Source organism: Melanotaenia boesemani, chromosome 3 (assembly GCF_017639745.1).
Source record: "Melanotaenia boesemani isolate fMelBoe1 chromosome 3, fMelBoe1.pri, whole genome shotgun sequence".
NCBI classification, from domain to species: Eukaryota; Metazoa; Chordata; class Actinopteri; order Atheriniformes; family Melanotaeniidae; genus Melanotaenia; species Melanotaenia boesemani.
The window spans coordinates 8,576,207-8,598,454 of record NC_055684.1 but is presented as its reverse complement, the minus strand read 5'-3'; the positions used below and the strand labels follow the sequence as shown (position 1 = coordinate 8,598,454).

General features: G+C 38.3%; 1 protein-coding gene and 2 long non-coding RNA genes across 3 annotated transcripts; all 3 read left to right on the top strand.

Annotated features, from left to right (window-relative positions):
* The first annotated feature begins 607 nt into the window (after window positions 1-607).
* LOC121636470 (nuclear factor 7, brain-like) lies at window positions 608-2,462 on the top strand. Its single transcript, XM_041980000.1, has 2 exons — window positions 608-747; window positions 850-2,462. The coding sequence occupies exon 2, from the start codon at window positions 867-869 to the stop codon at window positions 2,244-2,246; it is 1,380 nt and encodes a 459-aa protein (XP_041835934.1). The 5' UTR covers window positions 608-747; window positions 850-866; the 3' UTR covers window positions 2,247-2,462.
* A 13,087-nt stretch (window positions 2,463-15,549) lies between these two features.
* LOC121636510 lies at window positions 15,550-17,503 on the top strand. The gene is made up of 3 exons (XR_006009738.1): window positions 15,550-15,621; window positions 15,718-15,843; window positions 17,467-17,503. It is a non-coding gene; the product is annotated as an uncharacterized LOC121636510 (long non-coding RNA).
* Window positions 17,504-17,617: 114 nt separating this feature from the next.
* On the top strand, window positions 17,618-18,258 carry LOC121636511. Its single transcript, XR_006009739.1, has 3 exons — window positions 17,618-17,728; window positions 17,989-18,024; window positions 18,208-18,258. It is a non-coding gene; the product is annotated as an uncharacterized LOC121636511 (long non-coding RNA).
* Window positions 18,259-22,248: the final 3,990 nt, after the last annotated feature.

The following is a 22,248-nucleotide window of genomic DNA, read 5'->3' as shown; positions in this document are numbered from 1 at the left end:
TAGTTCCAGGAAGCATCATGTCTCTGTCCTCTCATGCCTGAACAGTATAAGTGAGAACATTATATATAGAAACTAATTTATTTAAAAAATATCTGGTTTCTTAAAAATTGAAAGTGGAGAAACTATAACCAATGATCCTGAAGAGATCCTACTTCTCTGAACACAGTCCTGGATCAATAAATATTAGCTCCAGTCTCAGATTTAATCTTTATCCATCTTTCTGTTTTTCATTTTTATGACAAGTAAAGAGAAATCTTTCTAGCAGAGATACGCTGTTGCAAACAGAAGAAAATATCATTTCTTCAGCGTAACACTAGAGGGAGCAGGAGTACCAGCAGTGGTACATGTGCCACAGTTTGAGAACCACAGCTTTGAAGGAAGTAAGGATGCATCGTTTGTGGTGTTTTCACGTGTGTTTTATGTCTGAGTTCATTAGTGAAGGAGTTTTTATTGTGTGTGTACGTTTTTAACAACAGGATGCTGGACTGTCTGTTTTTGTGCCTGACTAAATTTTTATGACTCAGACTGGAAAATAAATTGGTCAGAGGTAAGAGGACTGCTGTAACAGGTTTAAGCTCCACCCCTCACCTGCCTCACCTGAGACGAAGCAGGAAACAGTCGGTGATTCTTGGTCTCTACAGAGAGACACACAGACGATCAGATTCACCTTCAGCTTCCTCTGAGTGAGTCCAGCTGCAGGAAAGAAAAGTGGGAAACTTCAAGCTGCTCCCAGTCCACACACTGAAGGTGAGTCTGACCAAAAACACCACTCACAGTCAGTTTGATGGAGTTAGCAGAGGAGGGAGGGCAGCCATGACTGACTGGACTTTCTGTCTGCTGTGTTTTCAGCTTCACTCTCAGACCACATGGCTTCCAGATCAGAGGAGGATCTCTGCTGTCCGGTCTGTCAGGACGTCTTCAGAGATCCTGTTGTTCTGTCATGTAGCCACAGCTTCTGTAGAGACTGTCTGAAGAGCTGGTGGACACAGAATCCAACACACCAGTGTCCCATTTGTAAGAGAAGATCTTCAAGAGAGAAACCACCTTTAAATCTGGTCTTGAGGAATCTGTGTGAGTCCTTCTTACAGGAGAGAGATCAGAAAGCTTCAGAAGGTCTCTGCCATCTGCACTCTGAGAAACTCAAACTCTTCTGTCTGGACCATCAGCAGCCAGTGTGTCTCATCTGCAGAGATTCAGAAAAACACACCAACCACAGAATCAGACCCGTCGATGAAGCTGCACGACAGCACAGGAAGAAACTTCAGGAAACTCTGAAACCATTAAAGAAGAAACTGGAGCTCCAGAAGAACGTTCAGAAGAAGTTTGATCAAACAGCAAAACACATTAAGGTCCAGGCCCGACACACAGAGAGGCAGATTAAGGAGCAGTTTAAGAAGCTTCATCACTTTCTAGCAGAGGAAGAGGAGGCCAGGCTGGCTGCTCTGAGGGAGGAAGAGGAGCAGAAGAGTGGGATGATGAAGGAGAAGATGGAGGCTCTGAGCAGAGAGATAGCAGCTCTTTCAGACACAGTCAGAACCACAGAGGAGGAGCTGAGAGCTGCAGACGTCTCATTCCTGAACAACTACAAGGCTGCAGTGGAAAGAGTCCAGCGCTGCCCCCTGCTGGATGATCCACAGCTGCACTCAGGAGCTCTGATAGACCAGGCCAAACACCTGGGCAACCTGGCCTTCAACATCTGGAACAACATGAAGGACCTGGTCTGCTACACTCCTGTCATTCTGGACCCAAACACTGCTGGTCCAAGACTCTTCCTGTCTGATGATCTGACCAGTGTGAGACGAGGAGAGAAACAGAAGCTTCCTGATAATCCAGAGAGGATTGCTGGTTATTATGTTCTTAGTTCTGAGGGTTTTAACTCAGGAATTCACAGCTGGGATGTCGATGTTGGAGACAGTAAAATCTGGGTACTGGGTGTGTTAGCAGAGTCTGTAAACAGGAAAGGAGACATATGGTCTGGATTATGGGGTATAGGGTTATATGAAGGTAAATACTTTTCAGTGTCTCCAGGTTCTACCATTTTTCTTCCAGTTCAGGAGAAGCTGCAGAGGATCAGAGTGACTCTGGACTGGATCAGAGGAAAACTGTCTTTCTCTGATCTTGATACTAACACATACATACACACCTTCACACACACTTTCACTGACAGGATGTTTCCTTGCATACACACTGATGAAGAAGTGAAGATTTTACCTGTGAAGGTCTCAGTGATGAAACAGCAGCTCTGATGTGTTCAGTATGAAGAACACAGAGTTCATATTAAACCTTATTGATCTGGTTGAAATTCACTGTTTTCAGGGTCAAACAGGAAGTTTGAAGCTGAAATCAGAACAGGAGGAAATCACTGATCTCAAAGGTTGAAAGAAGATCAGCATATATGGAACGGACCTGTTTGATTAAAAGAAATACTTTAACTCTAAATTATCTGAATTGAATGTTTTTCTGGAACACTTCTAAACACTCCAAATTCAGTCAAAAGGCAAGTTTTCATCTGTTGTTTCTGACCAGGTTTTACAAAAGCAAATAAACTATAAATACAATTTGTAGTTTGTTTATTTATTTATTTTTAAAAATAATTGAATAAACTTATTATTTCATAAACTACTCTTTGATTTGTTTAAGAGTTATCAGGAATGGCAAACACTTTCTCGTTTGTAGCTCTTTCTGTTGTTGGAGAATTATATCCCAGAATTACTGAGTGATGGATGTTTGGTATCCAGATGCAGTTTTTTTGTTTTTGTGTTGAAGGATTTAGTGGTGGATGGCGTTAGGTAACACTCTACAATTCGGGTCTGAGCTCTGCCTCGTTGTCCTCATTTATAAAAACAGAACTTTATGAATTGGGATTGTTTTTGTGCAAAATGTTTGCTTTTTTGCAAGTTTTTGAACTTTTATCATCATTTATCATTTTAATTGGTCCTTCATAACTTTCTTTACAAGCTGGCAGCTACTGAATGTCTTCAGCTGCTTGTTGGAACACAGACTGACATTACCACCAATGTTGCCAGATCTTGCGAGAAAAATAAGTGACAAAGTCGTTAAAAACAAACCCAAAAGAAAGAAACAATATATATATATATATATATATATATATATATGTAACAGGTGTGTTAAAATACTATACATTTCACTAAAAATCCCCCTTATATGTCTGTATATGCTTTGTTTAGCACTATGTTCTTTATTTTTCTGTAAAGCACTTATTTTATTGGTGGGCTTTTATTTGTATGGTTGATCCCGGTTTCCTTTGGTGATGTCACTTCCTGTTCGCGCTCTGCTCCTCAGTTTGCTAGCAGCCCCGCTGAGGAGAGGTGAGTCTGAGAAGTGCTCCACCCTTTATAACGTGGGGGATGTTAATATACGATCTAAAACTCTTCCAGTCAGTCTCATACCTGGTTTTATGGATATACTGTATGTTCTACTTGTTATGTTTGTTAGTTTGGGTGCAGTACAAAACTGTTATTAAGATGTGCTCATTTGTCGATGTTCAGCTAACCAGAGCATGTGTCTGGTCTCTCTCATGCTGTCCATTGTTTTTTTTTGTTCTTTTCCCTGCTAAAAGTGTGCATGGTGAAGCCAGGTTAAGGAGAGTTGCTGTACTGATTAACTGTTTTTTTGTACAGGTATGAGCTTACAAATACATTTATTGTAATTGGAAGTTTTATTTCTTTTATGTAAAATTATATTTTCTGACAATGTCTGTTTGAAATTATTGTTAGCTCAACTTAAAGTGTAATGTTATGGCTATTAGGTGGGAAATAAATTTCCCAAGCATGTTGTAGACTAAGGTTGCACACTCTGAGTTTGCTAGCAGCCCCGCTGAGGAGAGGTGTGCATGGTGAAGCCAGGTTAAGGAGAGTTGCTGTACTGATTAACTGTTTTTTTGTACAGAAAAAACCCGCCAGCCAGTTGCAAGGTCACAGTGGTATCTGCCTCCTCATTCTTCAAACTACACAACGCAGATAGACGGTGTCGAACAAGACCGGTTACATATATATATATATATATATATATATATATATATATATATATATATATATATATTTATGTGTGTGTGTGTGTGTGTGTGTGTGGATGACAAAGCAAAGTGCATTGTGGGTTCAGCGAACGGCATTGTTCGTACGCACATGTGGGATGATAGGCAGCTCTGGCCAGGAGACATGGCTCGCCATCAGAGGTGGAAGAACGCAGTAAAAGTTCTGATAGAAATTAGTTCAACCCAAGACCGCTAGGATCTGATGCAGCTCCTTGTTTTAATATTATGGGGTGGAAACAGAAGCTGTCCTGCATCAACCAGCAGATGAGCGAGTTTTCTTCTTCATTGTGTGACTCGTCTTCTACTTCAGTAATTCTTGATGCACTCCGCTCTGGTGGGGAGCAGAATATGTTATTTAAAAAGTCAGATTTGTTTGAGTAGTACAGGGTGAAACTGGAGTACGCTAACACCGCTAGCTGAGCCACTGGACCAGTTCTAGGTTCTAAGGAGTAGGGAACAAAATAAGCAGACAAGAGATCATGACTTTAAATGCAAAGGCTGGCAATTTAATGTATGCAATAAACATAATATAAAGAAAATTATAATCCTGCAGGTTCAGATGGAAAGGTAAGTATGGTAACAGGTAAATATAGAATTAATTTTAATCAGGCTAATTTAGATTTAATAAGACTGTAATTATTGTTATTTATGTAAATACTTTGCACCTATTTTGGATTTTCTATTTTATTTTCCTGAGTTAACTCTATTCCGTTTCGCTTTCTCACAGGTAGGAAAACACCCTCACAATTTCAGAATCAAATTAAAGTGGACCACAATTATTTCAGATCAAAATATTAACAATTATAAATAAAGAATACAATGAAAGTGTAATACATCCAGTCAGTTCAGGCTCAAGTCCCATTGTGTAGTCTAAATGTTCAGTTCCAGGAAAAGTTTCAGTTCGATTTAGTTTAAAGAAAAAATAAAGAGTTTACTTTCTAGTTCAGTTCAAATCAAATCTTTTCACTCCTACCGCTGTGGCAGCGAGTCACCCTCCAGCTTATACGTAGAAGATTGCCTCACTTGTGTGATGATGATGATGAAGATGAAACCAAAGTCACTGGATCTGTGTCTGGCTCGCCATCTTGAATCATGTCCACATGCCTTCATGTCTCTGCTTCGGTGATTCAGGGGCTGCAACTAGCCTCTTAAAGGCACATTTTTAATCTAACACATGCTGGTGTGAATGCATCCTTGTCAATCAAACCTGAAAGTCATGGATTCAACCAGGTTAAAGTAAATGTATATTTAGTAGAGGCTACTCACTATCACACAATAGATTGGATACAATACGTTTTCATGGCCTTATGAAAGACATCCAATCACTCTGGCAGTGAGATAGTGATGTGTCGGTCACGAACGATTCGTTCAGTATGAACTAATCCTTTTATATGACTCGGGAGTAACGGGTCCTCTCAGTGAGCGATTCGTTCATTTTCATGCGGTACCTCCTCTCGCCACATGGCAGGCAGCTGCATAAACTCAGTCAGTAGGTCAGGACAGGAAACAGAAATGATTCGTTCAGGACTCGCTCAGGTCCTCGTTCTTTTGTCACGTGACAGCCAGGCTGCTCAGGCTGTGTGGCGAGCAGCAAGTCGGGCTGCACGTTCTCGTTCTCGTTCTCAGTCTCGTTCATCATTCAGGCTGTTTGGCGAGCAGTACGTTCGCTCTCGGATTGGTCTCTCTAATTCTTCTCTTTGTCACGTGACAGGCAACTCGGTCTCTGAACGGGTCTTCCTTCGTTCATTCACAGCTCAAGCTGTATCAAGCTCAGCAGTACGTTCGCTCTCGGCTCGGTCTCTTGTTTATTTGTCACGTGATAGCTACCGAGTCACTGTTGAGCTGTTAAACAATGGCAGGGAGGATGTAGGACACAAATCACTTTATTGTGGTGTGTATTTGCTTCCCTACGTTTTCACATGGTTTGAATTGCTTGTGGCATTACCAGTAGTTTTGTTGCCTTCAGTATTTACTGCTTGAGAATCGCGGACTTTTTTACGCCACCTGCTGTAAAAATGAACGACATGATTCGTTCAAGATTCGTTCACTTTACTGTTCGAGAGTAAAAGACCTGGGTTAGTGAAAAGAGTCGAACTTACCATCACTACAGTGAGATACTTATCCAGAACATAAATCCAGAGCGAGACTGAGAACAGAGCATTACAGGGAAGCACAATCCTATAAAAGGAATCCAAGGACAAATGAAGATTGGCTAAATTAATGCAATGTTGTACGCTAACTCCTTCATAGATTTGTCTATCACACCTATTAAATGAGGGACTGGGGGCAGGCAGATGTTCAGGGTCTCACCCCGAGACACTTTGATTTGTGATGACCTCTCTATCTGATGATCTACAATCCCTGAATTCTTGAACACTGATTATATTCCAGTCTTTATTCTGGTTGTTGGTTTAAATCTGCATGTATGAATATAAAACCTGTTCATTATTAACCCTCAGAGCTGCCGGCAGACTGAATTTAGACTCAAGCACACCTTCAGCTTCCTCTGAGTGAGTCCAGCTGCAGGAAAGAAAAGTGGGAAACTTCAAGCTGCTCCCAGTCCACACACTGAAGGTGAGTCTGACCAAAAACACCACTCACAGTCAGTTTGATGGAGTTAGCAGAGGAGGGAGGGCAGCCATGACTGCCTGGACTTTCTGTCTGCTGTGTTTTCAGCTTCACTCTCAGACCACATGGGTCCCATATCAGAGGAGGATCTCTGCTGTCCGGTCTGTCAGGACGTCTTCAGAGATCCTGTTGTTCTGTCATGTAGCCACAGCTTCTGTAGAGACTGTCTGAAGAGCTGGTGGACACAGAATCCAACACACCAGTGTCCCGTTTGTAAGAGAAGATCTTCAAGAGAGAAACCACCTTTAAATCTGGTCTTGAAGAATCTGTGTGAGTCCTTCTTACAGGAGAGAGGTCAGAAAGCTTCAGAAGGTCTCTGCCATCTGCACTCTGAGAAACTCAAACTCGGGGGTTTAAACTCACGAACTCACAGCTGGGATGTTGATGTTGGAGACAGTAAATTCTGGGAACTGGGTGTGTTTGCAGAGTCTGTAAACAGGAAAGGAGACACGCGGTCTGGATTATGGGGAATATGGTTCTGTGGAGGTAAATACTTAGCAGGGTCTCCAGGTTCTAACGTTTTTCTTCAAGATCAGGAGAAGCTGGAGAGGATCAGAGTGAATCTGGACTGGAACGGAGGAAAACTGTCTTTCTATGGCATTTATTCGGTTCCAGAAGCAGCGCGCTTGAAAACCGCCCGAGCGCATAAAAACAAGGTACGCGCACGGGGATCACCGCGCGCGAGTACGTGATATGAGCGCGTAAATTAGTACCCGCGAGTTAAAACACACTTCGCGAGGAGGCATTTCTGCATTGCGAGGGAATAACAGTTTTTGCAAGCAGAGAATCACCCTCGTGAGAGCTCATCAATCCATACGCGGTTTCAATAGGGTGGCTAGGGGGGCCGGTGCCACCCCCAAGGTTTGATTGGCCACCCCTGATGCCACCCCAAAGATCTTTGAAGCTCATTGGTTTGCATCCATTTGAGCTTCCAGAAATTTACCGGCCGGACAGGTCTTGGACGCAACAGGTGCACAGGATCGGCGGGCGGCAGCAGTTTTTTTTTTATTTTTATCTACAGTTTACTCATGGTAAGTCAATTTTCCCAGTCTGTCCTTTGCTACTTTTTGGTTTGCTGCTGTAATAAATTTTTTTTGAATGTTTGCTTTACGTTTAAGCCTACTACAGTGCTTACGTTTTTGGCTAGTAACACTAGCTTGTACTGTAAAACTCGTTTGGATGCTGGGGTGTGTTGGTATCTATGTTTGCTGAATGGTAGACTCCTCGCTCCGTGGTAAAAGTCAGGCAAAAATCCAATTTGTCTGCGGGTCCACCAAAAATAGACCAAAGGCTTTTTTTAAAGCCCTAATTGATCATGGCAGGGGGTCGCAATGCGTCGGTTTTCACTGCTTTGCCATGATCAATTAAGGCTTTAAAAAAAATTTTTTTTCCTCCGGAGTGCCTTGGGTTTGTTTTTGGTGAGCCTGTTGACAAATTAGATTTTTGCCCGACTTTTAGCACGGAGGGAGGAGTCTACCATTCAGCAAACGTAGATACTAACTTGTACGGCATTTGGCAAACTAGTAACACTGGCTGTGGCTCTGAAGTGCATCATGCTAAAGCACAACAGCGCGAAATGTGCGTTATTAAACATGTTGGGACATGTGTAACTAAATTCTTTTTCAAATAACTTGCAATAAAAATGAACTGATAAAACGAGAAATTTTCAGTAAGAAAGTGTGGAAAAAAAAAAAACAAACAAAAAAAACAGGATTGTCCAAAGATGTCACACCAGTTTCCTCTTCATGTGTGAATGCTGTTTTGTTTGTTTATTTTTTTTAACCTGAGAAGTTTGTAGCTCATATGATCGCCTTTCAAGCTCTTGTACTTCATGAATATGCCTAACTATTTTTAAGAGTGAAGTACTCACTGCTCAAGCTGAGCAGGGCAGCAGCAGAACTGATATCATTTGACAAGTTGATATATATGGGAAATATCTATCATCAAAAATATCTATTGGCAATAAAAACTATTCTAAGCTTAACTTTTGCTTAGCTTGACATTAAAAACAGTATGTAATTGGATCAAACAGGTCAACAAACTCTCTGAAAGAATAACTTTATAACTTATAATAACTTTAATAATATAATAACTTTACAGTTTAGTACAATATTTTTTACATTCAAGGGCCTTACAATGTTGCTTTAAAATATTTTGAAGATATTTGAATGATTTTAGCATATATTGGTTGAATATTATTGCATATGAAAACGTGCATGTTTTCATGCACATTTTTAATGTGGCCACCTCTGGAAATCCCTAAGCCACCCCTTGGCCACCCCTGTGAAAAATTCCTAGAACCGCCACTGCATCAATCCACTGTGTTCACACATGTGGACCAATGTCCTCACAGCAGCGACCCACTCGCTCTCAGTTCTGTCACTGCACGCTCGGCTTAACAGTCCTCCCTCGCTCGATTGCTGGAGTTTTGAGACTCTGGAGGCGGAGACTTTGGCTGATGTGCCTTATCCTCTGATTGGTCAGTTTAAATGCTCACACATTGCCCAGCCAAGATAAACAGCACCTGTGCAGCGAATTTCAAATGACTTTAAGTTGGTTAAACTAGCTTTAGTTTTGCATAACTAATAAGTATTCACGTTATATCTAATTGCACGTTTTTTCCAATGCATCAATTGTTACACCTTAAAAAAATGGCATGTTTGATATGTGCATCATAACACATATCTTCAACTATGCTTTCATTTGTCAATAGCCGAGATGTCACCTGCTTGAACGGCTTCTGCATAAAATACAAAGAGGATTCAGCACAACACCACTGAATCTTGATTACCTGGAGTTTTTATGTCGCCAGAAGCTGTACATCCTGGACACCCTATCTAATTATGTACAAATACCCATCGTTGTCACAGAAGCTAATTTAGCCATTACAGTCATTAAAAAAAAAATTATTCAGGAGCAGCAGGCAGGAACACTGATATCTATCAGTTTGTCATTTTTCCTTCCCCAAGGTTTATTTTTATCATTTCATTATGCACACTGGAACTAATTTATTTACTTTATTCTCTTGCCCTGTTGTCTTATGTCATTAAAAAGTTTGTTTTTTGAAAGGTTTCACTTGTTTTCTTGTCCTGTGGTGCCAGTCCCACCAGTAGGTCAGGTGAGTTTTTAGTTAAACCAAGTTCTTACTCAGTGAGACATTTCATTTTACATTCAAAGCAAAGCAACTTTATTTGTAGAGCACAATTCAACAACATGGTAATTCAAAGGGCTTTACAAAGACATTAAACACATAAGATTATATAAAGCATAATTTAAAAAAAAGATGAAAAGGTAAGAACATAAACTAAGCATGATCACCTTTATTATTATTTTTTATTTTTTTATCCACCTTAAGAGAGACGGTGCAAATTTGGTCTTTTAAGTACAAACCATTGTTGCTGCGAGGACATTGGTCCACATGTGTGAACACAGTGGATTGATGAGCTCTCACGAGGGTGATTCTCTGCTTGCAAAAACTGTTATTCCCTCGCAATGCAGAAATGCCTCCTCGTGAAGTGTGTTTTAACTCGGGGGTACTAATATACTCATATATCTCATATCACGTACTAGCGCGCGGTGATCCCCGTGCACGTGCATTGTTTTTATGCGCGCGGGCGGTTTTCAAGCGCGCTGCTTCTGGAACCGAATAAACGCCATACTTTCTCTGATCTTGATACTAACACACACATACACACCTTCACACACACTTTCACTGACAGGATGTTTCCTTACATAAACACTGATGAAGAAGTGAAGATTTTACCTGTGAAGGTCTCAGTGATGAAACAGCAGCTCTGATGTGTTCAGTATGAAGAACACAGAGTTCACATTAAACCTTATTGATCTGCTTGAAATTCACTGATTTCAGGGTCAAACAGGAAGTTTGAAGCTGGAATCAGAACAGGAGGAAATCACTGATCTCAAAGGTTGAAAGAAGATCAGCATATATGGAACAGACCTGTTTGATTAAAAGAAATACTTTAACTCTAAATTATCTGAATTGAATGTTTTTCTGGAACAGCCTGAAATGTAAATATGGAAAAATATTAAACTAAATGAAGCTGATGAAACAAAACATGACATTTGTAGGTAATTCTGTCTGTAGAGAAATAAGAATCGGAGTAAAGGAGTGGGTGTGATAGTTACCCCAAAGACCACCGACAGAGACTTCCTGCTAAAATATTCCAAGACTGGGGCAGGCCCAGAATGAGTGAAGCAGTGTGGCTTCATCGCTGCCACATTTGTCACACTGAGGGTTCACGTCTGCATAAATATCAGAGCAGGACCTTAGACATGTGGCCCTAAATCAATTCAAATCAAATCAAACTTTATTTATATAGCACCTTTCATACATAAAAATAGCAACTCAAGGTGCTTTACAGATAGTAAAATCCCCCAGAACCCCAACCCAATAGCAGCAAGCCAACCCCCCCCTTCCCATCAAACACACACACGCATCACAGAGGGTATATAGACAAGCTTGAACACATTTCCTCCTGTGTTGAAGTCGGCAGCGCTTTTTTGTTTTAGTCTTGTACAAATCCCTTTTATCATTATTATTATTTTTTATAAGAGAATCAGTTTGAAATATCTATGGATATCAGACCAATATGAAATAGGTTTTATTTTCTTCTGGTATCTCAATGGTCATTTTATAGTGCATTTTGTTGTTTTAATGCAGAGCTAACAATGACCTAAAAGTAATTTTATCTGCCTCAACATTTGTTGTTTTAGCGTTTAAGGTTTTCTTTGTTTTACTGAAAGTAATTTGCACACAGTCAAAGCTCTAAGGAAATCAGGGGACTTGCAGTTTGCATCACCACAGAGAACCAAGCAGGGAAACTGCCGTTCGGCATTTACATAAATGCACATAAGGATCAGTATGTTGGCATTTCCACCTCTGGCAGGAAGGTTTTACTCACTCTCACTACTTCAGCTGTAGGAATGAGAGAGAAACCATCTTATCAGATCCTGGGTCAACGGTGAGACGGTAATCTGGAGGAAATATAAATTCATGTGTCAGTGAGTCACCGTTAGGATGCGTCTGAAGGGATTAAATAAATAAAACATTATTTTCATCTGGTTTTACTCATTTCTCTTTCTTTTAAAACAATGAGCCGATCAGTGTTGGATAACTGAGGAAAGGTTGTTGCAACCAGCTCACTAAACGTGTTCTGTTCTTTCTAAATCATGAAAACAAAACAAGACAGGGTTAGTAGCTCATCATGTCATGTTGTCATGTCGTCAGTAGCAAGCAGGTACTTCATTGCAGTGAGCGTGCGTGTGTTTGTTCATGTAAATGTGTGTGTACATGTATGTGTATCTTGTTCCAGTTGTGAACTAGTCTTATGTGTATGAAATGTCTAGAAGTGAAGCTTTCTTCTGTTTACTCTTTAGCACTTTCTTTCCATAAAAAGATGTAGATCTGTTTAACTTCAATATAGGGTTTTGAATCAAATCATTAAATATTTGTGATATGAAATCAGAACAATCTCACCATCATTATGTTAACTGGTCACATGACTGCTTCCATCCCTGAGTCAGCTCTGCCGTGGATCAGTCAGATGGAAAACCGCCTTTCGATTTTATGGCCAATGACCCTTCTCACCACATGGATGTTCTCTCTCTGGTCAGTAGAACCGGATGGTTTTCCAACCTCGGGCTCCCAGCACCCACCTCTCTGTTCGCCCCTCAAAGCCCAGCGGCCACGCCACCTCGGAGCTGGTTGAAGAGCTCTTGTTCTGATTTGTCCTCTGAATAAACGCATGATCAGGAGCGTTGTGGAGGATGGTGTTCTACCATCCAAAAACAGATGTTTACACATCCATCAAACATCTGGTTTCAGTCTCTTTGAAACTCGAAGCTTTGTTTCTTGAATCATATAGTGCAGGGGTGCCCAAAGTAGGGCCCGCGGGCCAAATTTGGCCCGCCAGCTCATTACATCTAGCCCACCACTGAGATATCAAAACTATTTGAGTTTGTCAGACTTGAAAGATTGGCTCACATCTCAATGACATACTGACCTTGTCAGTCACTGTTAGCAATTTGATTTGGTGTACATGCAGTGTTTTTCTTTTTGTTCATGACATTTTGCACTATATTTGGTTACAATTTACTGTCTGCAATTTTTGTTTGTTGTCCTTCTAACTATGCCTTTATTGTTATTTTGCCATATTGATGTTTGTAGTGTGTTATTTGCAGTGAGGACAAGAATGCATTTGCATGCATTGACAATAATTAAAAGAACCACGATTTACATTTATCTGTGTTTCTCCCCTAAGATCGCTGTGTTTGGCCTGCAGCTCACTGGTACATTTTCTCTTTGGCCCATGGATGCAGAAAGTTTGGGCACCCCTGATATAGAGCATCAGGTGGAGCTGGTAGGGGTGGACATCAGTATCAGTTTGTAAGACGTGGTGATAGAAAGTTTATATATATATATATATATATATATATATATATATGTATGTATGTATATATATATATATATATATATATATATATATATATATATATATATATATATATATATATATATATCAGTGGGTCTCTGCTGACTTTTATCCTGGCGGAAGGACTGAGTCGGGTCAGGTGTGCAGCCTGTGAAACACTGCTGACATGTCAAACTGCACACATTTTAAAACAACTATATATCAGAAAGTCAGACGTACTAAGCTAGACTTGTCTAAATATTTAGGTAGCATTTCATTTGTAATTTCTTTCTGCATACTAAAATAAAGTTAAAACAAACATGAACCATTTGTTTAACACACTGAACTGAAGATATTGTTCAAGTTGTCAACAATTTATTTTTTATTTATTTTTTTTTTCATTTGCCTCCCAAGGTCTTGCGTCTGATGTCCTCAAATATCTGATTTTGTTAGGTAATTGGACAATCTGTGTGATCACCAGATCCAATGAAATTCCAAAAAAAGATATGGTAGATTATTAATTTGAATCTTGTCTACTTTGTGTTTGCACTTGAGAAGCATGGAGGGCTGAAGTTTTGGATCTTTTGGGTTAATGTTATCCAGATAGCATTTCATTTTAACATTATTTTAAAAGATTGAAATCTATAAATGTGACCTAAATTTGAAGCATGTTTAAGCCAAAAAGTTTGCATGGTCAAAAGACACATTTGGAATTTAGAACATTTAACAACTAACACCAGTAGGTCCTTTCACTTCATCCATTTTTATAAGGAATATAATTTGTTTGCAGATTCACAAGTTCAAGATGGCTGGTTTGAACCCAATTTTTATGTTTGGGTACGAAAAGAAGCACACTGTGGTCTGTGACTTTTTGAATGGCTTAGAGGTGGAAACTGAGAAGGAGAAGGACACCATAAGGCTCATAAAAACTCTTTATGAGAACCTTGTACAAGGTTAGTCCACATAATGTTTTATTCATGTGTATTTATTCCAATGTAACATATACATTTAGCTGCTTTACAATTTACAATCCAAAACTTGGTGCAGTCCTGAAATTTTTAAGTATAAAACAGCTTACAATCCTAGAATTTATTTTTTAACTGATTAAACCTTTGCACTGTTTAATTATTGTAATTTATTACATGGAGACCATGTGTGAGCAATATGGTCTCAAACCCAGATCCTCATATCTGAAGCTGTCTGTTTTCTGTGCTGATGAAATTATTTAAAGACATCCTCAGTTTATGGAAAAGACTATTAATAAGCCTTTAGTGTTGATCATTCTACATTAATTTATTTTTTTATTTTTGTTTGTTTTTATTTTTTTACTATTACTCTCTAATTCTAAACCAGCATCACGCAGAAGGTTTACATGTCCACATGTTCCCTTGATTGGATGTCTGCAGATATGAAACATGCTGCTTCACTCTGTTCATTACTTAGTTGATTTCACAAGCTAGTTTCTTGCAAACACAAGTGACTAATGTCTTAAGCCTGGTACACACAACGATTTTTTTAATCCTATGAGATTTTTCATCTGTTTGAGACCTCACACATATAGATAAAAAATCAGGCATTAAACAGTTTTGTGTGTAGTGTGTGCTGATAATCTAATCACAGAACAACACACACATAATGATGCTGTCCTGCAACTCATCTACAATCTATCCTCCGAGCCAGACAAATGTTGAAAAGAACCATAGTAACAACTGGAAAACACAACACCCAGCATGGAAGGGGATATATAGGACAAGGGAATGATGGCGGTCTTGGGACTATTGTTAACAGAAATAACAGACTGGAGACAACGTGAACACAGACTTTTTTTACTTCCTTGTTCCTCAGCCAGCTCGCTCTCTGATTGGCTACATTCCGTACCACGTCACCATCCACGCAGTCACAATGCACGAGTCGTTGGCATTATTCAAAAATCGGCTCTGAAATTTCGAACATGTTCAATATTCCCGATTGTTGGCTATGGCCTGTTTCGGAGCGGATTATCGGGACAAATCGGCTCGTAACCTCAGACCAAATGGTGATTGGACAGGGAAATCTCATGATGATCGGGCGTTTTTTGCCGTCCAAGGTCAGGAAGAGGCAAAATTGGGACAAAATCAGCCCAAAAATTGTTATGTGCGTACCAGACTTAAGTTTTGTTTACTGGGACAGACTGATGTACATGAAAAAGCTAAAGAGTGCTTACACTATATAACCACACCTACAGAATTTACAACACTACTCAAGTTTTTGTAGGATTTGATAACTTTTCAGTACCTTCTAATTTTAAAGACAGCTATTATGCAGTTTACATTGTCTATAAAACAGGGAAGACATATATGATGAAAACAATAACTAAGATAAAATGTTTGCAAACAGTCACAGGTAAAAGAAAGAGAGAGGCCAAAACATCCACTCTGTTGGATGCAAAAGGACAGAGAGACCCTGCCTCCTTGCAACCTGAGGCCATGGAGGAGAATGGAACTATTTCTGCTCTCTCAACACCTTGTGGTAAGAAAGACTGCATCACAAGTACTTTATCTACTTTGGATCTCATTCAGAGGTGAAGATTAAAGAAATTCTTTTCCATGTGGGACTGTGTACTAGACCCTGAAACTTCACACCCTACTGTGGCTTCAGAAGCCCCTCTACCTCCTGGGCTGTTTCCCCCGCCTTCTGTATCATCTCTTCCACTGTACACCGCAAAGGTGTACTGTCCACCAGTGTACACAGGTAAGACCTAAAGAATACCCCTTGCAAGAGAAAAACAAGGTTGTGGTAGTGTGTATGCTGTGTGGAGCACTGGCACTTTTTCAATATATGAATGCAACATCCTGAAGATGCAGAATGACAGAAGTTTTATGCAGGTGTGGACAAAATACTGTAAACTAAGAATATTTTTTGCAAATATAAGTCTTAACACTTTATTTTTTTTATTATTAACAAAATGTTGATTAAATAAGTAGAAGGGGAATCTAAATCAAATCAATATTATGTCTGACCACCCTTTGCCTTCTAAACAGCATCAATACCTCTAAGTACACAAGTACAATGTCTTTAAAGGAACTTAGCATGTTGCTTGTGGTTAACTGCATTCACTTCTTGGAGGACTAACAACATATTCTGTGGCTATATCAGCACTTCCAGAGCTCCTCTTTCTTTAGACAGAAGATATTTTTGTATGACAATAACTGTATGGTTGCGATTATCTTACTGTTGGGGTGAACCAAATGCCCATTAATGGGTAGCATGATAGATGTGTATTTGCTTTTATTTTCCAGCAAAACAGACACCTTGTATTCTGTCTAAATGTATAATTCCATTTGCAGAAATGTAGCCTCAAACCTTCCAGGAACCTCCATCATACTTCAGTGTTGCCTGTAGCTGCATCAGCCTATGAGGACTATATCTGATGTATCTAGCATCTGTACATTACACGCTAGTGGACCTGTCTTCAAATACAGAGCTTAAAATGTCTAAAAAGCCAACAAAAATAGTTAATTATACCATTTGCAGATATTACTTATATCATTCAAGTGCAGAAACTGATGTTTATGATAAATCTTGGGATGTGTTCGGCTGTGATGGGTACATATGATGTAGTCAAAACAGCAGGCAAAAGTTGCCTGGATTCATTATCTGCATTCAAAGGTGCCTGAAGCTTTGGGACACAGCTCTCGTTTTAACTTTCCTACACATCTTTTTTCTGTTGTTGTTCTGTCTGTTCTTGACCCTACAGATGAGAATGATGATCTGTTTTGTATAGCTGGTTAAACTTGTGTATTACCCTAACAAATTACTAACTTTGTGCTAGTGAACACAGTACAAAAGACCAGTAAATGGACTGTACTTATATAATGCTCTACTAAACATATGGTGACCTCTCAAAGCACTTTTACATTACACATCATATTCACCTATTCACACGGCACCTCTGTTGTTTGACAAAGTGGTTTTCATCTATCACACATTCATACCCCAATAGACAGCATTAGGACTTTAGTATGTAGTCGGGAGAAGTCTGTAATTGATGCACTGTCTACCACCAACTTCCTGATTGTTAGACAGCGGCATTTCCTGGTGAGCTACAGCTGCCCAAGAACTGATGCAATTTTGAAGGTAGTTGACATCAAGTATTGACTGTAGAACAGTACAGAATCAAGGTTCTCTTTCAGACAAGGAGAAAGCATTGTAATTATATTGTATATATATTTTGGTTAGATACATGACACTTAATGTCATACTTAATATAATATGGGTATTTGTGCATTATGTATCTTGCCACCTTTAAAAGAAAAAAAAATAATAAAATGTTTAAAACTGTTTATTCTCTTTTTTTTTCTAATTGTACACTAGGGCCTGGAACTGCAACACCAACCACAGTCTCAAAATCCTCTCCAGTCTCTGGGTCACCTGGTAACAAATGCTTTATCTGTTTTTCACATTGCGATTTTTACATTGTGATTACATTTTTCATTGATAACTTTTTTGTCTGCCTGTACTCTAGATGCTGCAGTGACACCCCCTGACATGCTTTCAGAGTCCTTATGTCCTGACCTTTTTCCCCCACCTTCTACACCTTCTCCACCATTGCCCCCCCTTCAAATGAAGCACAAAGGTAAGATGTCATAAATACCATCTGCTGGCAACAAACAACTTGAGAAAAAGAAGAATCCATTCAATTGTATGATCAGTATTTTGCTCAAAAACATCTTTACACTTGATATTTTCTTAACTTAAAAACTTTGCATTTCCTCTAGAGGATGCAAAAAGGCTTCCATTCTGAAAAATCAAACATGAGACACAATGTCTAAACTTTAATAACAACTTTTTACATGTCACATTGAGATAATTGTCCCTTTTTTTCTATTTCCCTAGGTGACAGCATACAGGGCCACGTAGTGGCCCCAGAAGGTAATGTTTATCATCTTTATTCATTCTGCATTGACAGTGTGTACAGTAATACATATATTAGGTGAAGCAGGTGCACACGTGTGTATAAACACAAACAGGAATTAATAATAATCATATTCATAATAATTGGTAATAGTAATAATATTTTTTTAAAACTAACTGCTCTTCTCTAACTCTTTTCAGACTGTGAATTCCATAAGAACATGGAAAGTTTTCCATACACTAAAGTTGTGTCGAGAAGGATTCGAAACGTAAGTGATTTAATTTCATGATTGTTTTTAGTTGATTAATGCACACTTTTGTTTAGCATGTCACAAAATATTTATATATTCAGTAAACTGTATATGCTACAGAAATTATGGAGAATGAAGGATTTACACATCTCCTGTGAGGCGTACATTCACAGACATAAACAACTGCCACATTCAAAAACATTACTTTCATGCAATGCATGCACAAATATCTATGTAGAGTTGTACTGCATGCAACAATTAAAATCGATCATTAATGTAATTATTTCTGTAAAAGGGAGGTGAAAGTGAAATGGCTCCCATGCCCAAAATGGTATGTTTGCCATTCATTGTAGGTGCAACATCACAAATTCAGTGTTAGCCTTTAGATCTTGTATGCTGGTTGCTTTAAGCATTCATTCTATCCAGATAAAAGTAAAGCAAGTTTCTCCTTTCTTCTAACAACATGAAATGGAATGATTCGTGGGTGTCTGCCGATGACCTAAAGTAGACTGAAGTTTAACAGTCTACTTCCTACCGTCTACTGTTCTACCTTTTTTGCATGTGTAGCTGTTGTTTGTTCTGTAATGTCTAACTTTGTTCATTACATTTTTTTAAGTTATTTGTGTTACATTTTAAAATAATGAAATAAAAATATGAAAGCCACCTCTTGCAATTAGTAACGGTAAAGTAACAGTAATGCTGTTACGTCATGGACCATAGAGAGGTAGGACACCAACGGAGAACTTTCCTTGTTCCTGTAGTATGAGCACTGAGAGCATATTCTCTGTAGTACTGTTTATTCTCAAGTATGTGTTAATTAAATATAAAGGTGTCAGTTAGTTGCCTGCATTCTATTTACAGGCATCCAACCATGTTTTAGTTAAAACACATAAATCTAATTACTTATTTTGGATGTGTGTCTACATTTACATAAGCCATATTTTCTATCTGTCATCAGTGGAAGGAAGGACACTAAGAAGTAAGAGCTAAATTTACTATACTGTGGCATTATTTACTGTTCACTGACAAATACAACATCCAGTGATCCAGCCTCACCAAGTGTGAGGCAAGGCAAGCTGAGGGAAATATTAAGGGGCATACACATAAAGGGGGCTCTTAGAAAACATAATGGCAAATACCTTTAAGTGTTATAAATGTTTGACGTTTTCACATGCAAATATAAGAATGCTTGGAAGAAGAAGATCGCGTGATACTATTTGTGATGAGTTACGTCACAGTCATTCAAAGCAGTATCCATTGAATTTCAAAAGATCACGCATCATCTCCATCAATACCACGGATGAAGTAATTGTCATGGACAGATAATGAAGAAAAATGCTTAATGTTTTCTCATAATATTAATGTAGGTCTCTGTTAATGAATAAATGTAATGTCCCTTTTGAATTAAAAGACACTTTGCTTCCATAATTGTACCATAACCACAGACAGCTTTATTCTGTCGCGAGTTTTCTCGTGTCTCTTGCATTAGGAAACTACTTCCTGATTGGTTTGTTTTTGACAGGAGGCGGAACATAAACGTTGGCTGTCCAGACAATTTTTTGCACAAGTTTTGATATAGACCATTCTGTTATGTCTAATATTTTAATTGCACTTTAATATTGATTGCTTATATAGTTTTATTTTTATTTATTAATTTTTAATATTGTAAATTTGTAACTGAGACCTAGATGCTGCCAAACAGAATTTTGTTGTATTCTTGACAATAAAGTTTCTTTTATAAATACAAGTCAAACGGGAAAAGTAATATTTGTGTCACAAAGCTTCAGACTTAAAATTGTTTTCCTGTAATTCTCTATACAGTAAATAAGTTATCTTAAAAACTGCTCTTTTTCCCGGTGGGCGGCAACGGGATGAACAATGTTGCTGTAAGTGAAGCAGCGCTTTCCACTACTGTGTAATGTCATCTGCCGTCGGTGGGCTGCATTCCTTTACGAAGTCGAAGCATCCATCGCAATCTCGTCTTTAAAATGTCATTGTTACTTACAGGTGACAATGTACATCGTTAGAAACAGTTTAATTCTGTTAGCTTATTGTCCCCTCAGAAATTTCCCAATGTGAATAAGCAAACACTGCATAGAAAACGGCAGTATTGCACTTAATAAAGTCAAGAAAAATAAATAAATAAAAAAGATGGAGCATCAAATTATTGAGAATGAGATAAGAATATTTAAAATAAGGGTAAAGACAAACATCAAAAAAGAAGCAGTGCTTTACCATTAGGAAGTCCAGGTTCCAGCTGCATTGACGTATGGATGTGTTCATGTCATGTCATCGTGTCAAAATTAATATCCTTTGTTGCTCTTGCTTTAAGATATTTGTCTTTTAAATCTTGACCTCAATGCACATTTGAAGGCTCACAATTTATAATTAAAAATGCAACTGATGGCCAATATGATATAGAATATTACAGACCTTATCTCCCATATAAGCATGGTCAACAGCATAGAGCAACGTGAAATAAGTTTCACCACTTAGTAATTTACATAAAATCTAAGTCTATATAGTATGATTATTATAATGTATTGACAATTTCCTGAAATTATTCACTTAACTTTAAAATAAACATTTACATGTTACCTTTATTTATGAGCCAAAACTATTAAAATGAAACTACAATTCCCAACAACTATGCAAAGCTGCATCGTGTACGTTACCACCATAGATGTAGTTCTTTTAGTATACAAACTAGGGTTGAAAATTAGGGTTTCAAAAATGCATATCCACCCAGTATATCAAACTTATAATATGGCTGAACTACCAAACATACCGACTGTAGTGCAGCATTTAAAGACAACAGTGACAATGATTGGTAATTTAACATATTTTAACTAAAAAAGTAGTTGCACCGAGTCAACAGAGGGATTTCTGCTAACAACTACCAGCTTGTGGCTGTGCCGACTGGAGATTAAATTAGGGTTCTAAAAACAGCTTTACTTAGGATATATGAAATATATAATACAGCCTCATCGATAGCAGGCTAGAAAGGTTATATTATTAGTTTCTTTAAGACATTTCAACTAAAAAGTTTCCAAATTGAAGTCATCAAAGTCGCCGCCTGTGGGTTGTACACGTATGTGTGTGTGTAAGTGTTTCGATCACCTTCTGGGGACAAATTAAACTAATTTATTGTAATTGAACAATGACAACAAAATACAACAAAAACATTCAAATATTAAATAATTAGATTAATTTAATTTTAAATTTATTTTAAAAAATTTAATTTAATGCAATGCACTATGGACAGTTTATACTAAGGTTAACAAACTTACTGAGATTCGGGAGCAGGGCCACGCGCCTTCTTATAATCAGTTTACATCATCATCTCCCTTTTGGATCATTCTTTTGACATTTTTCATTCTCCCTTTCCTACTGCGTACTTCACATCTTCCTTCATTAACATTCAACAAATCACTTAGAGCTTACATCGTTGTGGCATGGCCCTTTTTCATTAACATGTTTTTGACAATGTAACTATCAGCAGACAGAAATGTTATAAATGTATTCTACAATACATAAGGAACCTGTATGCACATATAACAAAGAATAAAGGCAGATGTCCTTTATGGCATCTTTAGCACTTTATATTATACAGTCAAAAAAGCATGTCACGTTTATACACAGCAGTAAATCTATAAACATAATAAAATATAATTCACAAAAGTTGGTTAATTAAAGTTGCCAATAATAACAAAAAAATACAAAATACAAACTAAAAATAAAAAAAACTATGTTATCTTGTTGACCGTGTTCTTTTGCAGTCTGCTGTTAAACTCAATTGTCCAGTCACTTTTTGGTAAAAGTGGAGGAGGTGGGAGAGAACAGCATACATCTGTTTAATGTCTGGAATGCATACATATAGAAGAATAACCCAACAACATTATTCATGGAACAGTTTGTTCATTTACTTAAATTGCTTTCAAGTTCATATTAGCATCAACTTCATCTGAGCTGCAGTCAAAGTCACTTTCTG